This window comes from Myxocyprinus asiaticus, chromosome 38, assembly GCF_019703515.2.
Source record: "Myxocyprinus asiaticus isolate MX2 ecotype Aquarium Trade chromosome 38, UBuf_Myxa_2, whole genome shotgun sequence".
Lineage (NCBI taxonomy): Eukaryota > Metazoa > Chordata > Actinopteri > Cypriniformes > Catostomidae > Myxocyprinus > Myxocyprinus asiaticus.
Genome location: NC_059381.1, coordinates 34,721,906 through 34,745,135, shown reverse-complemented (window position 1 = coordinate 34,745,135; position 23,230 = coordinate 34,721,906). Strand labels below are relative to the sequence as shown.

Genomic DNA, 23,230 nt, shown 5'->3' with positions numbered 1-23,230 from the left:
CAACTGTATGACAGGGGCACTCAACTACGGGAATTCGCACCAGGAGATAAAGTGCTTGTATTACTGCCCACATCAAGCTCTAAATTACTCGCCAAGTGACAAGGTCCCTTTGAGGTCACACGGCGAGTCGGAGATCTCGATTAAGAGGTTAGGCGAACGGACAGGGGCAGAGCACGTCAAATTTACCACCTCAACCTCCTAAAAGCATGAAGGGAGGCGGTCCCTGAATTGTGTGACTGAAAGGAGGAGAGCGCATCCCACAGGCCCTTATCAGCGAAAAATCAGTAGTGCAGTACAGCTACACAGCATCTTGTTCTCTCCTTTTAGGGAACCAAGGTTACATCAGTAACCAAGACGTTCCCTCTCAAGTCAGTCACTTCAGCGTTGAACCCGTTATCCGGTCAGAGTGCCCATGATAACCACCGTTGAAAGCACCTACAATGGGACCATGGAGCAATGGAAGAAGGTCGCCTGGTCCGATGAGTCCCGTTTTCTTTTACATCACGTGGACGGCCGTGTACGTGTGCACCGTTTACCTGGGGAACTGATGGCACCCGGTTGCACTGTGGGTAGACGACAAGCAGGTGGAGGGAATGTGATCCTCTGGGCAATGTTCTGCTGGGAATTCTCCTGGGTCCGGCCATTCATGTGGACGTCAATGTGACACGTGCTACCTACCTAAACATCGTTGCAGGCCAGGTACATCCCTTCATAGCAATGGTATTCCCTGATGGCAGTGGCCTCTTTCAGCATGATAATGCGCCCAGCCACACAGCACACATTGTTCGGGAATGGTTTAAGGAGCATGATGAAGAGTTCAAGGTGATATCCTGGCCTCCAAATTCCCCAGATCTCAATCTGACTGAGCATCTGTGGGATGTGCTGGACCAACCGGCTCCACCTTGCAACTAACAGGACTTGAAGGATCTGCTGCTAATCTCTTGGCACCAGATACCACAGGGGTCTTGTAGAGTCCATGCCTCGGCGGGCTGGCACTGTTTTGGTGGCATGCAAAGGACCAACAGCATATTAGGCATCATTATTCTTGTAAAGTTTAAAGTTTTACAATGTAAGAAACAGAGCAAAAAACAGATGGCACACAAAACTCAATATGAACTTCTGTTAAAGTTTTTGTGGTCACTAAACTTTAATGTGTAAATCCAATAAATTAAACTCTGACAATCGTGTTCTCATAAGGAAATGTGCAGTAAAAACAGAGAAAGAATTTGAAAAAGTGGCAAGCCGGACTGTTACACAACAACATAATGAATATGCAGAATACACAATTTTAAGCAAAAATATTTTTGAGCAAACAAGCAAGATCAAAATAGAAAGTACAATTTTGAATCACATTAAAAGGTCTATTTACATTAATATACACAAATAAGACTAATAAAATTCAGTCAAAGAATATAGGGTTACAATTTGGTGAGGCGTGGTTATACACAATCAATAACTGTTGGAACAATCATCAGCTAATGAAAAAAAAAGAAAAAGTCCAGATCAACATTATTATTATTATTTTTTAAATATCTTTTCATAATGATGAAGTATGTCTATAACAAGCCTTAGTGCACAAGTTCCAGCTGGTTAGATGCAAAAGGTAAGACACCACTGACATAATAGGCAATGCCAAGTGAGAGCAGAGCGATGATGAGGAGCAGCAAGAGAACTCTCCAGAAACCAAGATCTTCTACAAACTCCTGCCACGTCGTTCGGAAGCTGAACAGCACACCATCACTGTGATGTAAGTCTGGGTTGAGAAGAGAGTGGCTCTCCATAGCACTGCATCGGATAAAAACAGACAATAATAAGTGAGGACACTTACAGAGAAAAATAAAGTGTCCTGAAAGATACTAATTATCTTCCAAAGACAGGATTTTACCATTAAACTCCAGAGACAGTGGACATGTTTATAATGGAATACTGGAATACTACTACTTACTGTGCATTGTACACCATATACTGCCTACTATATATATTTTAAATAGTTTGTGAAAAATAATGCATTATGCAATGATTAACCTTATAAAAAGTAGCATGCTACATTGTTGTGATGTGACCTCACTATGTTTACTTCAACGAGTGGTGTCCAGTTACCATCTCAGATAATGAGACAAAGAGATGTTAAATACTGAGGTTGGCAAATGTAGTAAATCATCCGGGTAATAAATACATACAGAAAATGTGCATACTGTGTGTAGTGTTCATATTGTATACTGCAAAAATAGTAAGAGCAGTATGGTTTTAAGCTATTCCAAACATTTTCTTCACAGGCTTAAAGGAAAATCTGGAATTCTGTGGAATGGATCTAACAGAGCTGAGAGTACTAGACTCTTATTTGTAGATGAAAGCATGATCAGAGTAGCCAAAATATTAAATAAATGAACACACAAAATACAGGGGATTTGTTAGATTTTATGAATGACAAGCATTCCACTTGTGTGGAAATCTGAAGATCTTTGTTGAGGGGAAAAATGTAATAAAGGCTTTAAATGTAATAAAATGTTGTCCTAAATCTAATAAAGGCCCTGAATGTAATAAGATTTGGCCCTAAATGCAAATACCTTTGGTCCTAAATATAATTCAAGGAGTCTAAATGTAATGACTTATTTGGTTGTAGATGTAATAAATACATTTAATATAATCACCGCTAATAAATAATATGTTTGTAATGTTTAGTAAGGTTCTAAACATTTTTGGTCCTGAATTTTATCTTGAATTTCATTACATTTAGGACCAAATGTTAGTACATTTAGGGCCTTTATTACATTTAGTACCAGATGTTATTACATTTAGCCTTTAATACATTTGAGAACAAAAGTCATTACATTTAGGGCCTTTCTTACATTTAGAACCAGATGTTATTACATTTAGCCTTTAATACATTTGAGAACAAAAGTCATTACATTTAGGGCCTTTATTACATTTAGAACCAGATGTTATTACATTTAGGGCCTTTATTACATTTAGAACCAGATGTTATTACATTTAGGGCCTTTATTACATTTAGGACCAAATGTTATTACATTTAGCCTTTAATACATTTGAGACCTAAAGTTATTACATTTAGGACCTTTATTACATTTAGAACCAGATGTTATTACATTTAGCCTTTAATACATTTGAGACCTAAAGTCATTACATTTAGGGCCTTTATTACATTTAGAACCAGATGTTATTACATTTAGCCTTTAATACATTTGAGACCTAAAGTTATTACATTTAGGACCTTTATTACATTTAGAACCAGATGTTATTACATTTAGCCTTTAATACATTTGAGAACAAAAGTCATTACATTTAGGGCCTTTATTACATTTAGAACCATATGTTATTACATTTAGCCTTTAATACATTTGAGACCTAAAGTTATTACATTTAGGACCTTTATTACATTTAGAACCAGATGTTATTACATTTAGAGCCTTTATTACATTTAGGACCAAATGTTATTACATTTAGCCTTTAATACATTTGAGACCTAAAGTTATTACATTTAGGACCTTTATTACATTTAGAACCAGATGTTATTACATTTAGGGCCTTTATTACATTTAGAACCAGATGTTATTACATTTAGGGCCTTTATTACATTTAGGACCAAATGTTATTAAATATACTGTAGAAGTAATAAACACACTTAATGAAATAACTGTTTGTTCTAAATGTAACAAAGGCTCTAAACACTTTTGGTCCTACATTTTATTACATTTATGACCAAATATTATTACATTTAGCCTTTATTACACTTGAGACCAAACGTTATTACATTTAGGACCTTTATTACATTTAAAACCAGATGTTATTACATTTAGCCTTTAATACATTTGAGAACAAAAGTTATTCCATTTAGGACCTTTCTTACATTTAGAAGCAGATGTTATTACATTTAGAGCCTTTATTACATTTAGGACCAAATGTTATTACATTTAGCCTTTAATACATTTGAGACCAAAAGTTATTATTTAGGGCCTTTATTACATTTAGGGCCAAATGTTATTAAATATACTGTAGAAGTAATAAACACACTTAATGAAATAACTGTTTGTTCTAAATTTAACAAAGGCTCTAAACACTTTTGGTCCTAAATTGTATTATATTTATGACCAAATGTTATTATTTAGCCTTTATTACATTTGAGACCAAACATTATTACATTTAGTCTTTATTACATTTGAGACCAAATGTTATTACATTTAGTCTTTATTTCATTTGAGACCAAAAGTTATTACATTTAGGACCTTTATTACATTTAGAACCAGATATTATTACATTTAGAGCCTTTATTACATTTAGGACCAAATGTTATTACATTAAGGACCATTATTACATTAAGGACCAAAAGTTATTATATTTAGGACCTTAATTACCTTTGGGACCAGTTATTACATTTGTGTCAACAGCTTGAACATTTCATTTTCGGGTGCATTTTTGGAGTTATTTGAAATAAGTACTGGTTATAAAAACTCACCTCTCATTCTCAGCCATGTGCATCTTTTCTAGGCTAGAATGGGAGCCACGGTTGAAGCCCTTCACTTCCTGTTCCTCCAGCCCCTCCAGCAGATGGAGCGCGTCCTTATTCACTCCACGCCTCTTGGCCAGCACCAGCGGAGTTGCTCCATTGTGATTACTGCTCAGATATAAAAAAAAATAAAAATGTTGCATGAAGCATGGACTTCAACAAAACAGTCTCTTGTGCTCTTGTGAAAGATGCTTAACCTCTGGGAGACTGTCCTGTAGAAGTGTCCTGAAAGTCACTTTGAATAACTGCTTTAGCAACAATGGCAACACAAACAAAAAACTTGCATGTTATTGCCATAGTTCCCTTACGACTCAGTACACCTGCCACTGTGTTTATTAATACATATGGGAGTGCCTTCTTACATGGCTTAGTTGAAACCTCTCTACAATAATGCCAATATTCTAATATTGGCCATGGTGTTTCAGCCTCGCCTGTTTTGGAGCGAAACTGTCCGCTATAAAAACAGGTACACAAGCACCATTTCCTCAGGATTTCTTCCTTCAAGACAGTGATCATCTCTTGTCTAGAAACCCTCTACCTTTGCCATCAATATACACGAGTCCGCGGGTGGAATCTTCACGGGAAGACTTTCTGCTCCCCTGCAGTGCTCCGGCGAACATCACAACGCCTCGCCACTTCGCTGGTGAACGGGCCTCAGCATCATGATTTGTGTATCCTTACAAAGCAGTTGTATATTGTATATTGTGTGATATAAATATAAACATATTAATTTATATATTTATATATCAAAAAGAGTCACTTACGTGTTCGTGTCTTTTTAAAGATGTCGTTCTGTAAGTGTTCCTTGTGAGAGAGGCACATCCCACCGTCAGATCAGCATGAGAGCTGCGTTTACTGTCTGGGCCATGCCCACGCAGAGACAGCTCTCATGGAGACAGACTGTCCTCACTGTGAGGACATGAGTCTCAAGGCGCTTCGCTGGTGAAAAACCCTCGTTCTGAGGGACGATTCAGCCTCACGCGCCCTCCCACCGGCCTGTTCTGTGATACCCGAGGATTCACACAAGGAGGCACGGCGGGGCTGCCAGGTTGAACAGGATGACATTGAGGTGGCCCTCAATCTCTCCGTAGCGCATGTTTTCCGATAAGCTTTGTGTGAGACGAGCTCAGACCTTCTGAAAGAGCGGGCGGCCTCATCTCGTGCAGCAGTTCTGACGCTGGGGATGATATTGACAAAGTCATGTCTCTCGCTGCATCAGGCGAGTGGTCAGTGGATGATGCTGCCGCCCCTCCCCCTAGCAAGGGAGAAGAACGTGCATGCGCCACTGACAGGGAGATGCTCCGCATCCTTACAAGGGCAGTCGAAGAGCTTCACCTTGAATGGTCTCCCCCAGAGGAACCTGAACAGTCTCACCTTGATGAATGGTTCCTGCAGTCCGGTCGCCGTCAAACGGCAGCGTCCCGCAAATCTGCCCCATTCTTCCCCAAAGTTCATAACGAACTAAGTCCTGGCGTGCGCCCTTCTAGGAGTGCTCGCGCAATGACACCATCCTCTTTAATGTGGATCACGGGGAACAAAACGATTATGACCAATTACCCCCTGTGCGGTAGCAACACACCTCTGCCCAGCAAGTAACTTGGTGTGGAAATCATGCCCCATACATCCTTCCAAACCGTGTCGACAAATGTCCGCACTGGCGGGGAAAGCTTGCTCGGCGGCAAGACAAGTAGGTATTTCAAGCCAAGCTCCTCAGGCAAATGGACGAGCACGGCTTTGATCCAGAGACATTCAAAGAGCTCTGCACCACTACAGACTTAGAGCTGCATACCATGAAAGTCACTGCGCAGGCCATCGGCAAGTAGGGTTGGGGAGTAATGGAATACATGTAACAGGATTACATATTTAAAATACAAAATGTAAGTAACTGTATTCCACTACAGTTACAATTTAAATAATTGGTAATTAGAATACAGTTACATTCAAAAAGTATTTTGATTACTGAAGAGATTACTTTGCATTTTATTGTCATTTGTTTCATTTAATATTTAGTCCTTTCAGATGGAAAACATTTATACATATAAATGATGCGATCCAAAGTGCATTTGAACAGCAGTGAAACACTTTCTTATGATGTGTAACATTCATATGAGCAGACAGAGAAGTAAGTTTGAAGTAAGTCTGGAGCAGAAGAAATAGAAATAAACCTTGTGTAAATTGTCAGCTTTACGCTAAGCTAAAATGCTATTTCTAGCCATTTTACATGGACGTTACCAGACACGATCATATTTTTTTATCAAGAAAATTCACGCTGGATAATTTCTTTTTTTTCTAGTAAGACCTTTGATATTAGGGCAAAAATCATATTCTTGATAAAACATTTTGTATTGTTTTCTTGTAAAAATATCAAAAAATCCTTAAAACAAGATCAGTTTGATTTATCTTGTTTTAGAAACAACACTGCATAAGATATTTAGGTTTTTCAGAGAATTTATTTTTAACATGTGTATTTTGTCTTACTGTACTGGCAGAGTTTTTATAGTCAAAACAAGTGAAAAAATCTACCAGTGCTGAAGAAGTAATCCAAAGTATTTAGAATACGTTACTGACCTTGAGTAATCTAACGGAATACGTTACAAATTACATTTTACGGCATGTATTCTGTAATCTGTAGTGGAATACATTTCAAAAGTAACCCTCCCAACCCTGTCAGCAAGTCCATGGGCAACCTGGCAGTTCTGGACCGACATATATGGCTGACCCTCACAGAAATGAGTGATAAGGAAAAAGCCACTCTGTTGGATGATCCAGTGTCTCCAGCCGGCCTCTTTAACGGCTCTGTGAATAAAGTTACTGAGCGTTACGTCGAGATTCAGCAGCAGTCACAGGCTATGAGACACTTTGTCCAAACGGAGTACATCACAGCCAGTACGCCCTCGCTCTGTTTCAAGCCAACACCCGACAAAAAGCCCCATACCTGCTGCCTCACCGGCACCTGCATATCAGCACGTGCAGCAAAAGCGCTCCTGACGGGCACAACCTTTGAAGTGGAAAGCAGAGCCCACGGTTCCCTCCGGGTCTATTCCAAAAAAGGCTTGGTTGGAGACACAAAACATTGTTCCCCATCTCACCACTACTGTTTGCTGGGAAAGGAATATTGTTGTTCACAATATTGTTCAAAATGTTATTTTCTGTGTCTTGCACTCAAAATGCAACAAGTGCAAAAAAGAATACAGCACTCGTTGCAAATGCACGAGATGCTCATACATTCTCAATAAAGAGCCTTTCTCCTCTTCAAAGCACAAACATTATGCCAGCACAGAGACTTACTGCTTCAGCATCTAAACAGCTTGGGCCTCAATGTGAACTGGGCGAAGAACACGCTCCCCCCCAGCCAAAAAACTCCTTTTTGGGAGTTCGCCTCGTCTCCATGAGCGGGAACGTGCACGCGCACCTCACGAGTGAGCATGTTCAGGCGATTCTACAGTGTCTGTCTCAGTTCAAACTGGGGAGAACACTTCCACTGAAGATGTTTCAGAAAGCACTGGGATATATGGCAGCGGCATCCGGCACCTCTTCAGTGCTGGCTGAAGCACCGTGTGCCACGATGTGCTTGGCGCCAAGGTCGCATGCGCATCACTATATCCCGCCACTGTATAGCTGCTTTAGCACCACGGACAGGCATGTTGTCTTGCTGGGGCCAGTTGTCACTTGGCGCCTAGAGCTTTCGTCTGTATTTCTAGTCTTAAAGGCTTTTCAGTCAGAAATAGCAAACTGTCATGTCCTGGTTCGCTCAGACAACATGACAGTTGTGGCATATATAAACCACCAAGGCGGAATTCAGGAGACTTCATTCTCAAACTGTATTGAGGATTTGGGAAATATTTGGCAAAGCAGAAATCGATCTATTTGACACCCCTCTGGTACTCGAAGTCCCATGCCTCACTGGGAGCGGGCGCAATGGCACACAAATGGCCGGTGAAATGCAAATATGCGTTTCTAAGTCCTGGCGTGCGTCCTTCTTGGAGCACTCGCGCAATGACGCCATCCTCTGTCATATGTAAAGTCCGAGAGAACAAGGAAACGGTTTGATTAGTTGCACCGAAATGGCCCAACCAGCCGTGGTTTCCGGAAATGATAGAGATGCTATACAGCTCGCCATGGGAAATACCGCTGAGGAGGGATCTACTCTATCAGGCAAAAGACACAGTCTGGCATCCACAGCCCCAAATGTGGAACCTGCATGTACGGCCCCTGAACGGAGCACGCTAGAAGCGTCAGAACTGACGCGTTCAGTCATGTACACCATTTTACAGGCCAGAGCGCCATCCACGAAATGCCTTTACGTCCTTAAATGGAAGGTGTTCACTGATTGGTGTCTCTCACATGGCAAAGACACAGTAAACTGACCCATACATGAAATTCTCAAATTTCTTCAAGAGCGATTAAAAGCAGGACTCACCCCGTCAGTGCTCAAAGTGTATGTGGCAACTATATCTGCGTATCACGCACATGAAGCCGGCGCCTCTATAGGCAAGCATGATTTAATCATAAAGTTCCTTAAAGGAGCAAAACGATTAAACCCACCTCGGCCGGCTACAGTCCCGACTTGGGACTTAACTTTAGTCCTAAAAGCTCTCGCAGGGCCCCCCTTCGAACCTTTGGACTCTGTTGATTTGCGCATGCTCTCCGTTAAGACTGCACTACTGCTGGCTCTGGCCTCAGTAAAACGTGTCGTGACTTAAATGCACTATCAAGCGACAATTCATGTCTGGAGTTTGACCCCGGTCTTTCAAGAGCCACTCTCAAACCATGAAAAGGCAATGTGCCTAAGGTCCTAACCACCTTAGCTCTTTGTATGCTATGGAAGACACACAAAAGGAATGTCCGTCTCCAAGCAAAGACTTTCTCACTGGATTGTCGATGCAATTGCCCTGGTTTTTGAGTCACAGGGTAAGACTTGCCCAATTGGTGTTAAAGTACACTCAACTAAAGGCATGGCCTCCTCATGGGCATGGACGAATGGTGTGTCCTTACAGGACATATGTTTTGCAGCAGGATGGTCCTCTCAAAACACATTCGCAAGGTTTTACAACCTAGACGTAACGTCGCTCTCTTCACAAGTCCTCTCTGTTTAGAGCGCTTGCTATCCATTGACCAAATATATATACTTATGCTCCTCCCTTTTAGGATGAGCTCCTCATCTTTTCACAACCCCCTTCAATAGACCGTTGTAATTTACCATAAGCCACAAGCACCTACATTATAAATAAACTCCCTTCCCGACTGGGTTCGTGAAGGAGTTAATTCATACTATATGACTATAGTTCATATATTCATCCTGAGTGCTCTCCTCTTGGCCCAACACGAGGGTCACTCACTGCGGCATACTCTTGTCGGTCGCCGTCCCATGAGACTGCGGCGTCATGCTTCCTTTCTGGAAGGTTATGTTGTGTAGTGCGGCTTGATGGTATTCTGTTCCCCATATGCATTAATAAATGCAATGTCAAGTGTACTGAGTCATAAGGGAACATCTCGGTTACGTATGTAACCTCGGTTCCCTGAGATGAAAGGAACGAGACATTTTGAACACTAGCCGCACTACAAAACTCAGAGTTCTTGTTCTCATTCAGAAATTATGAGGAAATGGCATTTGTGCACCTGTTTTTATAGTGGACAGTTTCACTGCCAAAACAGGCGGGGCTCAATCACCATAGGCAATATAAGAATATTGGCGTTATTGTAGAGAGGTTTCAACTAGGTCGTGTAAGAAGGCACTCCCATATGTGTTAATAAATGCAATGTCTCATTCCCTTCGTCTCAGGGAACCGAGGTTACGAATGTAACTGATACGTTTTTTGGAAATATGCCATGATATGCCCTTTGTGTTATTTCATGTTAATGATGACTTTACTATTATTCTAAAATGTGAAATATAGTAACAACACATAATATAAACTTAGTATAGTATAAAGAATGAGTAGGTCCAAACCTTTGACCTTGGAAAACCATACAAATTCAGTGCCATGGTATTCATAACAAAGTAACATGGTATTACCATCTGATTCCATCAGCAAGGGCAAAAAGACACTGACCAGATGTCAATCTTGAGGCCGTTAGACACCAGGAACTGGATGGTGTCTACATGGCCACACATGTGCAGTGCAGTGTTGCCCTGTGAGTCAGTGGCCAGCAGATCAGCTCCGAACTTGTGCAGCAGGCGGCAGATATCCACGTTTCCCCGAGCAGCGGCCAGATGCAGTCCAGTCCGCCCACGGCAGTCCCGGGTGTTTGGGTCGAAACCGGACTCTAGTAGGCGTTTGGTGTGGGCCAGATCTCCGTCAATACAGGCCTGCAGCAGCGGCACGGTGGTCTGCAGCGAGTCGCTAACGAAGACGTACGACATTTTGCACTTGGTATCTGAGTTTAAAAAATAAAAATCACAAATTTGTTTAGTTGACATGACGTATCACATTACTGAAAGCAGTGCCCTCCAGTGTGACAAGCTATATTGCATCTAAAGCTATTTAAAACAACATTTTTAAATTATTATGCATGTTTTTATGACCGCATAATACTACATTTAAATACTACATGAAATATTTGTATTTTAAAACAAATACTATTTTTCTCACCACAGGACTATTGAAGTGAACTGAAAAATTAATAAATTGTTAATATTCTATTGTTAAAAGAAATGTTACCCAATACATTTCAAGCTAAAATCTTGAATAATCTGCTAAAACTACCACTTTAAAACTAGTTGGCACTACAAAGCAAGCCATAAATGTTTCACAAAGCAAACACGCAATATGAAAACGTTTATTATTATTATTTTTTTAAATTAAGATCAATATAAGTGTTTATTGAAATATAGTTATTAAATTATAATGGTAAAAATCATTTAGATCGCATAACAATGTAAATAAATAGCAGCTAGCCAGGCTAGCATACATCAACGAGAACACAAACAAACATGACCGTGATCAATAAAAGCAACATATTACATACTTTCCAAGACAGAAGATGGGTTAACAATACCTTAGAGTGATTTATCAAAAGTATCTTATAAAATCTGTTGCTTTCAGACCTTCTGATTCTTGGCTGCTTCGAGAAAACTGAAAATAAATTACGTAAAAAGATGGGGCGTTAAAAAAAACTACAAAAACCAGGATGCCATTCAATGTTTTGTTAACGTCATACTTCCGCGTCTTTGGCTAGAACTGGTCAATGTAGTTTGTGTGGTACTGTGAAATAATATGGCGACCTAGACGAAAACTGCATTCGCCACAATGCACCGCGCTGTGACTTTAAATACCGATGACAGCCCAGGATGGAGGCAGGTAGGAAATTTAAGGATATAAAATACAAAATTCATCATGATTTATCATTTTTTTGGCCGATGACGTTCAAGGGATGTTTTAAGTTAGAACACCGTTGCAACGAGTCGATGAAGGGAAATGATCCTAATATATTTTTCATGGAGAATTTCGCAACTGAGTTACAAGTTTTCTCATTGTTCTTCAGTGGCCTGTGTTTTTCTTTCAGTTCTTATCAGTAGAGTTCTAAGTCCACCTAATAGAGTTGTCTATCCTATTGTTTTGTTTCTGATGACCACAGTTATTACTCTGTGCACTGGATAGATCACTAGCAAAAATATACCATGGTAATAACATGTTTTTTGGCATGAACCATGGTAATACCATGAATATGGTAATCATACATAACATACCACACCATACCATAACATCAAAGTACCATGGTAGTACCATCTGAAACCATCACTGTGCCATGGTACAGCCTCAGGACTTCTTCGTAAGAGATGTTGATATGCATCAGTGTTGTTATACTACTGCCAGTCTACTTATTTTTGATGTGCTGATGATGTTGATTTATCAGGATTTTAGGATATAATGCAAATAATGACTGTTGACAGTATTGCTGCACTAACCTGTCTCCTCTTATTCCAGTTCTAGCCAAGTATGAGAATCAAATCAACGTGTTCTTGGAAGACTTGCCAGACACAGATGAGCCAGTATGGATCTTGGGAGCATGTTACAATGTTAAAACAAGTAAGACAGGCCAGATTTGCCTAATGCGATGTTGACATTTAAAGTTAGTTTTAATGTAGAACATGTTCATTTAATCGATTTACTCCCACCAGTCACATTTGTGGGTCTAAAAAGAGTTAATGATTTATTTAACATTTACATTTCATTCACAATATAAAATTGTACAATTTAAAGTATTGTTACATTAATTGAAACAAGTAAATATGCATTTATCCATGGTCAATCACTTGCTTGTTTCTCCACAACTGTCTTGTTTGCCTTTTTTTAAATTTGTATTATTATTATTTTTTAATATATTCCTTTATTGCTAGCAGTTTTCTGTTAAATCTTACTGATCAACTGACAATTTTTGTGTGACCAAGAATGAAGCACATACTTATACTATCCTTTTTTATTATTAATAATAACCTTAATTTTTTTAGGAAAGACATAAAGTTTGTTTCAAGTAAAATACATGTTATCACTTAGGATTCAATGGACTAAGACATAAAAAAAACTGTGCTCAAATTTTCCCCCTCGTTCTCTTTCAACGTTTCTCTTCTCACAGATAAATCGGAGCTGCTCGCAGATGTGCGATCACGACTGTGGTTCACATATAGGAAAAAGTTTTCTCCCATTGGTAAGTGTTTTGCCCTATTGTTGAGAATGCAATGGAACTGAAACACAACATAACCAGGGCTTGATCAGAAGTTGTTGATTAGAGAATGCTCAGGAAACTAAATGAAATCTAAATGAAAACATTTTCATTAATAGAAAATTTTTTTTTAAAAAATTTAAAAAATGCTTTATTATTGATAGATAGTTCAAGGTTTTGTCATCATTTACTGACCCTTTTGCTCTTAACATACAGTGCATTCAGAAAGTATTCAGACCCCTTCATTTTTTCACATTTTGTTATGTTGCAGCCTTATGTTAAAATGCTTTAAATTATAATTTTTCTTCACAACAATCTACACTCCATACCCCATGATATCTTTGCAAATTTATTAAAAAGAACAAACTGAAATATCACATTGACATAAGTATTCAGACACTTAACTCAGTACTTTGTTGAAGCACCTTTGGCAGCGATTACAGCCTCAAGTGTTTTTGGGTATGATGCGACATGCTTTGCACACCTGGATTTGGGGATTTTCTGCCATTCTTCTCTGCAGATCCTCTCAAGCTCTGTCAGGTTGGATGGGGACCGTCAGTGGACAGCCATTTTCAGGTCTCTCCAGAGATGTTTGATTGGGTTGACTAGGCCACTCAAGGACATTCACAGAATTGTCCCTAAGCCACATTTGCACTGTGTGCTTAGGGTCAGTGTCCTGTTGGAAAGTGAAACTTTGGCCCAGTCTGAGGTCCTGAGCGCTCTGAATCAGGTTTTCATTAAGGATATCTCTGTATTTTGCTGTGTTCAGCTTTCCTTCAACCCTGACCAGTCCCCCAGTCCCCCAGTCCCTGCTGCTGAAATACACTCCCACAGCATGATGCTACCACCACCGTGCTTCACCGTTGGGATGATATTGCGCAGGTGATGAGCAGTGCCTGGTTTCCTCCAGACATGACACTTGGAATTGAGGCCAAACAGTTCAATCTTCATTTCATCAGACCAGAGAATCTTGTTTCTCACAGTCTGAGAGTCCTTTAGGTGCTTTTTTATGTGTCTTGCACTGAGGAGAGGCTTCCATCTGGCCACTCTGCCATAAATCCCAGATTTATGGAGTGTTGTAGTGATGGTTTTCCTTCTGTAAGTTTCTCTCATCTCCACACATGATCTCTGGAGCTCAACCAGAGTGAACATCGGGTTCTTGGTCACCTCTCTTACCAAGGCACTTCTCTCCCGATTGCTCAGTTTGGCCGGGTGGTCATCTATAGGAAGAGTCCTGGTTGTTCCATTTAAGAATTATGGAGGCCACTGTGCTCTTGGGAAACTTCAATGCAACTGAAAAATGTTTATAGCCTTCCCCAGATCTGTGCCTCGACACAATCCTGTCTCTACAGGCAGTTCCTTTGACCTCATGGCTTGGTTTTTGCTCTGATATGCATTTTCAGCTGTGAGACCTTATATAGACAGATGTATGCCTTTCCAAATCATGTCCAATCAATTAAATTATCCACAAGTGAACTCCAATCAAAGTGTAGAAACATTTTAAAGATGATCCAGAGAAATGGGGTGCACCTGAGCTGCATTTCAAGTGTCATAGCAAAGGGTCTGAATACTTATGTCAGGGTGATATTTCAGTTTTTTCTTTTTAATACATTTGCAAAGTTATCAAAAATCTGTGTTTAGCTTTGTCATTATGAGGTATGGAGTGTAGATTGATGTGAAAAAAAATGAAAGCATTTTAGCATAAGGCTGCAACATAACAAAATGTGGAGTCTGAAAACTTTCTGAATGCACTGTATATAACTTTCTTTCCTCTGTTAAATACAAAAGTAGATGTTAAGGAGAATGTTAGTTTCAGTCACCGTTTGCTTGAATTGCACCTATTTTCCATACAATGAAAGTGAATGGTTACTGAGACTAACATTCTGCATAACAAGTGCTTTTGTGTTCCGTGATGGAAAGAAAAGGCAGAAACAGACGCTTCTAGCTACACAAGCTCGATTTTGAACATCGTTGCATTCTGAAATGTGTCAGACCGCAATTCATAACACAGCGCAAGTATGCATTGCATTCTCAACGTTGCCACAAGGGGTGCTAAAGTGGACATTAGTGTGAAGTGTTCACTTTTACAATGAGTTTTCTTTTTCAAGTCTACTACTGTCATGGCGGAGCAACAGTTTGAAGTGAATATTGTTAAGCAAGTAACAATACATTTATAGTAACTTACCTGAATACTAACACATCTAATCTACTGGCACAGACTTTTAAATGTAACTCTATCGCTTCATTGAGTACTGAGGTTCGTTACCGCTGCAGTAACGGAAGAACGCATGTTAAGCATGTTCAGCCATTGGTCCTCTGTGTACACATACTTGCGTGAGGTATGTGTCTGGCCAAAGTCATACGGGTTTGAAACAGCATGAGGTTAAAGGTCAACTATCCCTTTAACATAATTGTAAAAACTGAAACTAAACTAAAATATACGTTCCTGACTCCCCCCCCCCCCCCAAAAAAAAGAGAGAGAGAAAAAAAGAACATATATATATGTGTGTGTGTATATATATATATATATATATATATGTGTGTGTATATATATATATATATACACATACATACATACATACATGTGTATATACAGGGCTGGGAAATTTAACACGTTAATTTCTGCGATTAATAGTCAATTGCGTTTATCAAAAATAAACGCAATTAATGCAGTATCCATTTATTTCACTACCTGAAACTTCACTTATGTTTTTCCAGATTTCCTGTGGCTAAAATTGATATGTATAAATTTCCAGTAGGTACACGCTTGACTCGACTTGACACAGAAGCATAGAACTGATTGTGTGGAACAGTGCACGCTTATTCATTACGCTTATTCTTTCCCTGCAAGTGGTGAGCCAGGTGTGGGAGAGATATGGGCAATCTGCCGTATGTTTTCGCATCGCCCTAAAATGCTCACTCACAAAAAAACAAAACAAAAAACAAAACAGAAACTACGTGAGAGAGACTGAACCGCAGCCAGAGAAAATAATAATTTAAAGATTTAAAACTTCTGAAAATGAAACTTAATTTTTCAATATGTTTTATATCTGTTTGCATAATGTTTAATAATGCATTGGCAATGTACACCTTTAGTTTATTTTGCCAGCTTGATATAAATTTTATCTGCCCATTTGTTTCTATTATTAAAAAGGTTTACTGTAAAATACCAGAGGATTTTGCCCAACTTTTAATTACAGCATGTCCACTTATTTTATGGCATGTATACATATACTTGTATTAAAGATTTATACCTATAAAATTTGGTTTTAATTAACTCTATCCACAAAAAAAACTGAACATTTATTTTCAATAATTAAAATAAATGATGACTAACCAATTACTTTCAAGTTCTTTGAGACAAAGTATAAAGTAAATATATTTATAATTATATTTTAATGTTTTAATATAGGTCTCCATGTACCATGATTAATCGTGATTAATTACAGAAAACTGTGCAATTAATTAATAAAAAAATTTTAATCGGTTTACAGCCCTGATATATATATATATATTTATACACACAGGTGGCCAGTCCATCACAGCAGCCCTAAAATAGTAAAACTAAAACTAAATGTACTGAAAAGCTAAAACTAAACTAAAACAAACATTCATAGTGTAAAAACCTAGCTAAATTGAAAGGACAAATTAAAAAATTAAAAAGAAATGCAAACTAAATTAAAATTCTAAACTATATTAACCTGCTTTAAATGGCATTTAAGGGCCCTTTGCTTGTGTGTGGTGTGCAGGAGGAACAGGCCCGTCATCAGATGCAGGCTGGGGCTGTATGCTACGCTGTGGACAGATGATTCTCGCACAGGCTTTAGTATGCAGGCACCTTGGACGAGGTACCTAAAGGTTTTCCACAAGATGTGGAGACTTCTTATAGATAAATGGAGTGTTCGGAATAACATACCACCATACTACGTACTTATAGTATACTGTTTTAGCAGTGTGCAGAATGTATACTGTATGTAAGTATGTACAGTGTGCCGATTTTCGGTTTGCATGGAGTAACCGTATGACCTACTGAATTTTCCTAAATGTGCAGTAAAGAACAAGCACACTTCGCTAAGTGTGACATCATGCCCCACTACTGGGGCAAGTTGTCTCAAAGGTCAACATGTGTTCAATTAATAAACTATATTGCTTTTTCCTGGACAAGAACAGTGAACATGTTCAGTAGCTTTTTTGTAGTCAAGACTTTAAGGTATGTGTCTGCAGAAATTGACTTTCAAAAATAAACCTGAGAAATATTCACTGGATTTAAAAGTGTGACAACTAGCCCCGGTTTCTTCTATAATTATAAATGTTTTGATTGTATAATAAAGTGTATGTTTAATGTATCTGATTTGTTAAAGCGCTGTACTCCATTTTATATTGTAGACTGGCGATGGGAGCCAGAGAAAGCTCAGCCCAAAGAGTATCATCGTATCTTAAACTGCTTTCTAGACAAGAAGGACAGCTGCTACTCCATCCACCAGATGGGTAAGAAATATACAGTGGGATGTCTCAGTCAGCTCCCTAGTTCAGTAGTCAGGACACTGATCGGTAAGTCAGACATTTCTAGGGCTGTCTCAATTGCAAAATCGTTCCAGTACTCCCTAAATATTCCCAGAATGCACTGTAAAAACCAGGGAGCATCATTGCTCACTATGTTCCCTTACCACAACGTCGTTGTGACGAGGAGGGGGGCGTGGCCAGGCCGTGATGACTAATCAGTTGGAGAGAGATAAAGGGGGGGCTGGAGACGCCAGTTAGAGAGAGAGACGGACGAAGCTGTGTTTGCCTCTGTTTTGTAGTTTATGTTATGTTTGAGTTCAATTTGTTATTAAAGTTTTACGTTGACTGTTCAGCTGGTTCCCGCCTCCTCCTTGCCCATCTTAAGGACCTTTTTACATTGGTGCCGGAAATGGAGGAGCCACTGCTGTCCGCCAGGAAGCGGAGGAGCTGCTGATGTCTGCCTGGGGGGAGAAAGAGCTTGCTGCTGTCCACCAGGAGGTGAGGTCCAGTGGCATCGCCTGGCGTCGTGGAGGACCGCTGCCCAGCTGGTCGAGGACCAGGCGACAGCGTGTCCGGGGACCGGCTAGCCACTTTTTTCCTCTCTCTCTCGTTCTGTCTCTCCCGCTCGCTCTTTCTCTCTTTTTCCCCATCCTCCCTCCCCTCGTCTCTCAGTTTCCCAGGAGGCTGGGAAGACCAGCCGGAGGAAGGATGGCTGAAAGGGCAACACCTCCCCTCCAGGAATGGAGGGGGGGAGTAAGTCAGGCCGGAGGTCTCCCTGGCCTGAATCTGGTGGAGTAATGTGACGAGGAGGGGGCGTGGCCGGTCCGTGATGACACACGCCTGGTTCTGAGTTGACTAATCAGTGGGAGAGAGATAAGGGGGGGCCAGAGATGCCAGTTCGAGTGAGAGAGAGAGACGCACAAAGCTGTGTGTGCGTCTTTGTTTGTTTTGCAGTTTATGTTATGTTTGAGTTCAGTTTGTTATTAAAGATTTACATTGACTGTTCAGCTGGTTTCCGCCTCCCCAATGCCCATCTTAAGAACCTTGTTACAGTCGTCAACGTTCTGAAGTCTCTCAAGTCATTAGAAGACGAGCACAAGCGTAAACTATGAAGTCAAAGCCTTATTTTCTCTTTAAAAGAGATGTTGTTTGTAATGTCTTTCATCCATAATGACCATAAAATGGGAAAAATCTTTTAAATATTAGAGTACACTCCTTTATATTTTAATTTCTTTATTTACTGTCATTTATCTTTCATTATAACACTGTACGTTTGAATATCTTCAACAAAAATGCATTTATAAATGTAATTTATACAGCGATGTTGTTGATTAATAACAGCTGTGTTTCAGTGCGCAAGCTCGTAATCGTGTAGCAGGTGATTGAGTCATAAGTGTCCCAATGTTCAGTGGATGAACACCCTTACCAGTGCCTGAATACTGATTCAGGACATAGGGAGCTAGGGAGTGAGATGAGACACTCCCTAAATTTTTCCTTTCCCAGATTTCCGTGCTTACATTAAAGTATACAAGAGGCTCTTGTAAAAGTGATCATGTTTACCTGCACGTTCTTTAACCGATCCTGTTTAATAAGCCAACAACATTAAACGGCTTGAAGTAACGGAATACATGTAACGGGATTACGTATTTAAAATACAAAATATTATTATTATTTTATTTTTTATTTTGATCCCCTTTTCTCTCCAATTTGGAATGCCCAATTCCCAATGTGCTCTAAGTCCTCATGGTGGCGTAGTGACTCATCCTCCGGGTGGTGGAGGATGAATCTCAGTTGCCTCCGCGTCTGAGACGTCAATCCGCGCATCTTATCATGTGGCTTGTTGAGTGCGTTACCGTGGAGACATAGCACGTGTGGAGGCTTCACGCTTTTCTCTGCGGCCTCCACGCACAACTCACCACGCGCCCCACCAACAGCGAGTACCACATTATAGAGACCACGAGGAGGTTACCCCATGTTATTCAACCCTCCCTAGCAACCGGGCCAATTTGGTTGCTTAGAAGACCTAGCTGGAGTCACTCAGCACGCCCTGGATTCGAACTTGCAACTCCAGGTGTGGTAGTCAGCATCTTTACTCGCTGAGCTACGCAGGCCCCCTAAAATACAAAATATAAGTAACTGTATTCCACAATTTAAATAGTTGGTAATCAGAATACAGTTACATTCAAAAAGTAATTTGATTACTGAGGAGATTACTTCGCATTTTATTGTCATTTGATTCATTTAATTTTTTGTCTGCTTAGTTGGAAAACATCCATATAAATGATGCGATCCAAGGTGTATTTGAACAGCAGTGAAACACTTTTTTATGATGCATTACTTACATTCAAACAAGCAGAAAGAGGGCGCTTTCACACTGTTATGAATGAAAAGGAGGATGTGATGTTATACTATCAGAAGATGATGTTGTTGTGTATACTCTGTGCGGTTTTAATATAAGTTTGGGTCAGCAGAAACAGTTAACCTTGTGTAAATTGACATGAACACTTAAAGGGGGTCTCACACCGGACGCGTCTGGCGGAAGACATGCTGCATTCAAAAATTCGAAGCAGTTGTTTTCTATGACTGTACGCACACCGCTGCCGCTCGGCATCGCCCAGCTATGACTCCACAGGCTGCTCAAATTTCTGCCATGCCACTGAGCACAACTGGCATAGTTTTCCATGAAACTCGACCCAAATTATCATCAAAGGACATAGATCATTTACTCTATGTCTTTTAATAGATTATAGCCATCACTGGATGATATATTGTGTATATGTTTCTTTCATGTAGCCTACACAATGTGTTTTCAGTTACAAGAATGTAGTGGTTTGACATCTTGAATGAAGCCCATTCAATGATACAGAGAGAAATTGCATAATTAACGTCACCATTTCTAATCGTTCGGTTTGCATTGTTAAACCAGTTTCATACACTAACCTGCAAACTCATAAACGTCACTTTGTTCATTCTTAAATAAGGGGAAAACCTTGGTAACTTTTGAATGTACGGTCTGCCACCTGAACCGCATCGACGTGCCCTATGTTTGATACCTGTGCCCTGTCCTACCCACGACGCACCATTTTTACATGCACCTGTTATCAGGCACGATTATATTTCCCTATCAAGAAAATCCACATTATAGTATTATTATTTTTTTCTCTAGTAAGATATTTAAAATTAGGGCAAAGATGTACTGCAAAAAGCTTTTTTTGTATTGTTTTCCTGTAAAACTATCAAAATATCCTTAAAACAAGATTAATTTACTTTACCTTGTTTTATAAGCAACACTGCATAAGATGTTTAGGTTTTTGTCTGAGAAAATCTTTTTAATATAAGTGTATTTTGTCCTACTGTACCTGCAGATTTTTTGTTTTCAATTGTTATTAACCTGTTTATTGTCAAAACAAGTGAAAAAATCTGCCAGTGCTGAAGAAGTAATCCAAAGAATTTATATAATGTTACTGACCTTGAGTAATCTAACAGAATATGTTAGAAATTACATTTTACAGCATGTATTTTGTAATCTGCAGTGGAGTACATAAACAGGGTTGGGAGGGTTAATCGTGTACGGTCACAAACCACTTAAGAATAAACTGATCGACACGGGTAGAAGGGTCTCTCTGCGTCCTGCAAGACTGCTACATGACACACCCTCTACAAGCCACGTCTAGTACAAGTTACGCCCCCTTCAAATAACCGAGAAAAGATGAAGTCTTAAAACAGTTGGATGTCACATTCATACACTGTGCTTGTTGCGTTTATTAGGAGTGCTGCAGCAACCCTACACCTACACCTTTCCCTACCCCTTAACCTAACCACAAATATGTATGAAAATGAAGAGGAGAAGAAACTGTCTGCTTAGCTAATAGCAGAGATTATTTAGCAGAGACGGGCCACTTCTATTAAAATGAATGGAGGAAATTGAACGCTCAACCAAGAAGCTCTAGCGCAAAACGGTCAACGGATGAAGAAAGGAAGTCCCGCCTTACATTTAAAAGAGCCAATCACCTTTTAGATACAGACATCATCTGTCAATCAACTCTAGAACGCACATGCGCATTAGCTGCACAAGCCAGATAAATGCCTTTTTTAGGGTAATATGGGGTTAAGAATCACAGTTTATGATACCAGTATTGTCAAATTTGATTGCTGATTTGAAATATGTTCTTTGATCGTAATCTTGACCAACCGTTGCTGGAGTCTGGAATTAAGAGAGAGAAGAGGATTAGTGTCATACCTTGGAGTTGATGATCACCATCTTCCTCTTCCTCCGGCATTTAAATCCCCTCCAGCTGATTGTTCGCAGGTGACGCCGATCAGCGTCTGCATTCCACGGTTTATTGGCAAATGAGCTCCAATTCCAGGGCGACGCTGAAATGCATGGGATACTCGCCACATTCCCCCCCCTCCCCCCAAGCGACATCCTGGACCTGGAAGCACACAGAGGGGATGGGTGGAGAGAGTGAACTTTTACAAAGACCTGACCATCCTTTGAACATCCTGGACAAGACATCTGCATTGCCGTTGGCTGCCCCCGCTCGATGATGTACCTTGAAATGGAAGTCCTGGAGGGCGAGGAACCAAAGGGTTACCCTGGCATTAGAGTCCTTCGCTTGTGCCATCCATTGCAACGGGGCGTGGTCAGTCAGCAGAGTGAAGCTCCAGCCCAGTAGATAGTATCGTAGCTCCAGGACGGCTGGGGTCAGCTTCCGGCTGATGTACACTACGGGTGTTCTTCTCCCTGTTAGACTTGGGACAAGATGTCCCCCAACCCCGTAAGGCGTCTGTTTGTAGGAGGAAGGGGCAGCTGAAATCTGGGGCGTGTAGGACCGGAGCTGATGCCAGGGCGTTCTTCAATTTCTGGAAGGCTTCCTCTGCGGGGCGGCTCCATTGCACCTTCTCAGGCTGTTAGGGGACAGGCTATAGTGGAGAAGTGAGGTATGAAGCATCGATAATATCCGTTGCACTTCCTCCTCTATAGCCTGTCAGCGAGCCTCCGGGAATGGTAGGGACGCTGCCGCACGATGGTTCCAGGAGGTGTGTGAATTTCATGATGGATCATGTTGGTCTGCCCAGGGCAACTGGAAAACACGTCACTGAACTATCCGACCAGGGCATCTAATTCCTGGTCCAGCGTTTGAGGAGGTTAATATGGTAGATCTGCTCCGCTCGAGTTCGTCCCGGCTGCCGGATGCAATACATAACTGGCCCTGTCCGTTCCACCATGGTGTAGGGACCCTGCCAGGTGGCCAGGAACTTAGACGTGGCACAGGGATCAGCACCAGGACCCGGTCTCTGGGGTGAAATTCACGAGCTCGGGCAGGGCGGTCGTACATGTGCTGCTTGGCCCATAGGGCCTCTGCCAGATGTTTGCGCACCAGGGGCATCACTTTATCGATCCTCCCTCTCATCTCACGTACATGCTCAATTACTGTTCGGTGCGGTGAGGGCTGTTGCTCCCAAGCCTCCCAGGCGATGTCTAGTAGGCCCCAGGGCTGGCGACCGAACAGTAACTCAAAGGGTGTGAATCCAGTG

The 23,230-nt window shown here is 40.6% G+C and overlaps 2 protein-coding genes across 2 annotated transcripts in view; one reads left to right on the top strand and one right to left on the bottom strand.

The window, feature by feature from the left end:
- Positions 1 to 1,112: 1,112 nt before the first annotated feature.
- On the bottom strand, positions 1,113 to 11,692 carry LOC127429367 (ankyrin repeat domain-containing protein 46-like). The gene is made up of 4 exons (XM_051678359.1): positions 11,525 to 11,692; positions 10,579 to 10,903; positions 4,475 to 4,633; positions 1,113 to 1,785 (listed from the first exon to the last, which is right to left on the bottom strand). The coding sequence occupies exons 2-4, from the start codon at positions 10,887 to 10,889 to the stop codon at positions 1,569 to 1,571; spliced, it is 687 nt and encodes a 228-aa protein (XP_051534319.1). The 5' UTR covers positions 10,890 to 10,903; positions 11,525 to 11,692; the 3' UTR covers positions 1,113 to 1,568.
- An 82-nt stretch (positions 11,693 to 11,774) lies between these two features.
- Positions 11,775 to 23,230, top strand: part of LOC127429354 (cysteine protease ATG4A-like) — a 30,194-nt gene continuing 18,738 nt past the window's right edge. Inside the window, exons 1-5 of the mRNA XM_051678336.1 lie at positions 11,775 to 11,826; positions 12,454 to 12,555; positions 13,103 to 13,174; positions 16,939 to 17,037; positions 17,576 to 17,677. Of these exons, the coding sequence (XP_051534296.1) occupies positions 11,817 to 11,826; positions 12,454 to 12,555; positions 13,103 to 13,174; positions 16,939 to 17,037; positions 17,576 to 17,677 (385 nt within the window). The 5' untranslated portion in view covers positions 11,775 to 11,816. The remainder of the gene's footprint in view (positions 11,827 to 12,453; positions 12,556 to 13,102; positions 13,175 to 16,938; positions 17,038 to 17,575; positions 17,678 to 23,230) is intronic.

Excerpts from the sequence above, each read along its gene's own strand:
- LOC127429367 (XM_051678359.1), bottom strand. The coding sequence starts at position 10,889 with ATGTCGTACGTCTTCGTTAGCGACTCGCTGCAGACCACCGTGCCGCTG. Across the intron at positions 4,634-10,578 it reads GGCCTCAAGATTGACATCTG|TAATCACAATGGAGCAACTC; the intron begins GTCAGTGTCTTT and ends ATATCTGAGCAG. Across the intron at positions 1,786-4,474 it reads CACATGGCTGAGAATGAGAG|TGCTATGGAGAGCCACTCTC; the intron begins GTGAGTTTTTAT and ends TATCCGATGCAG.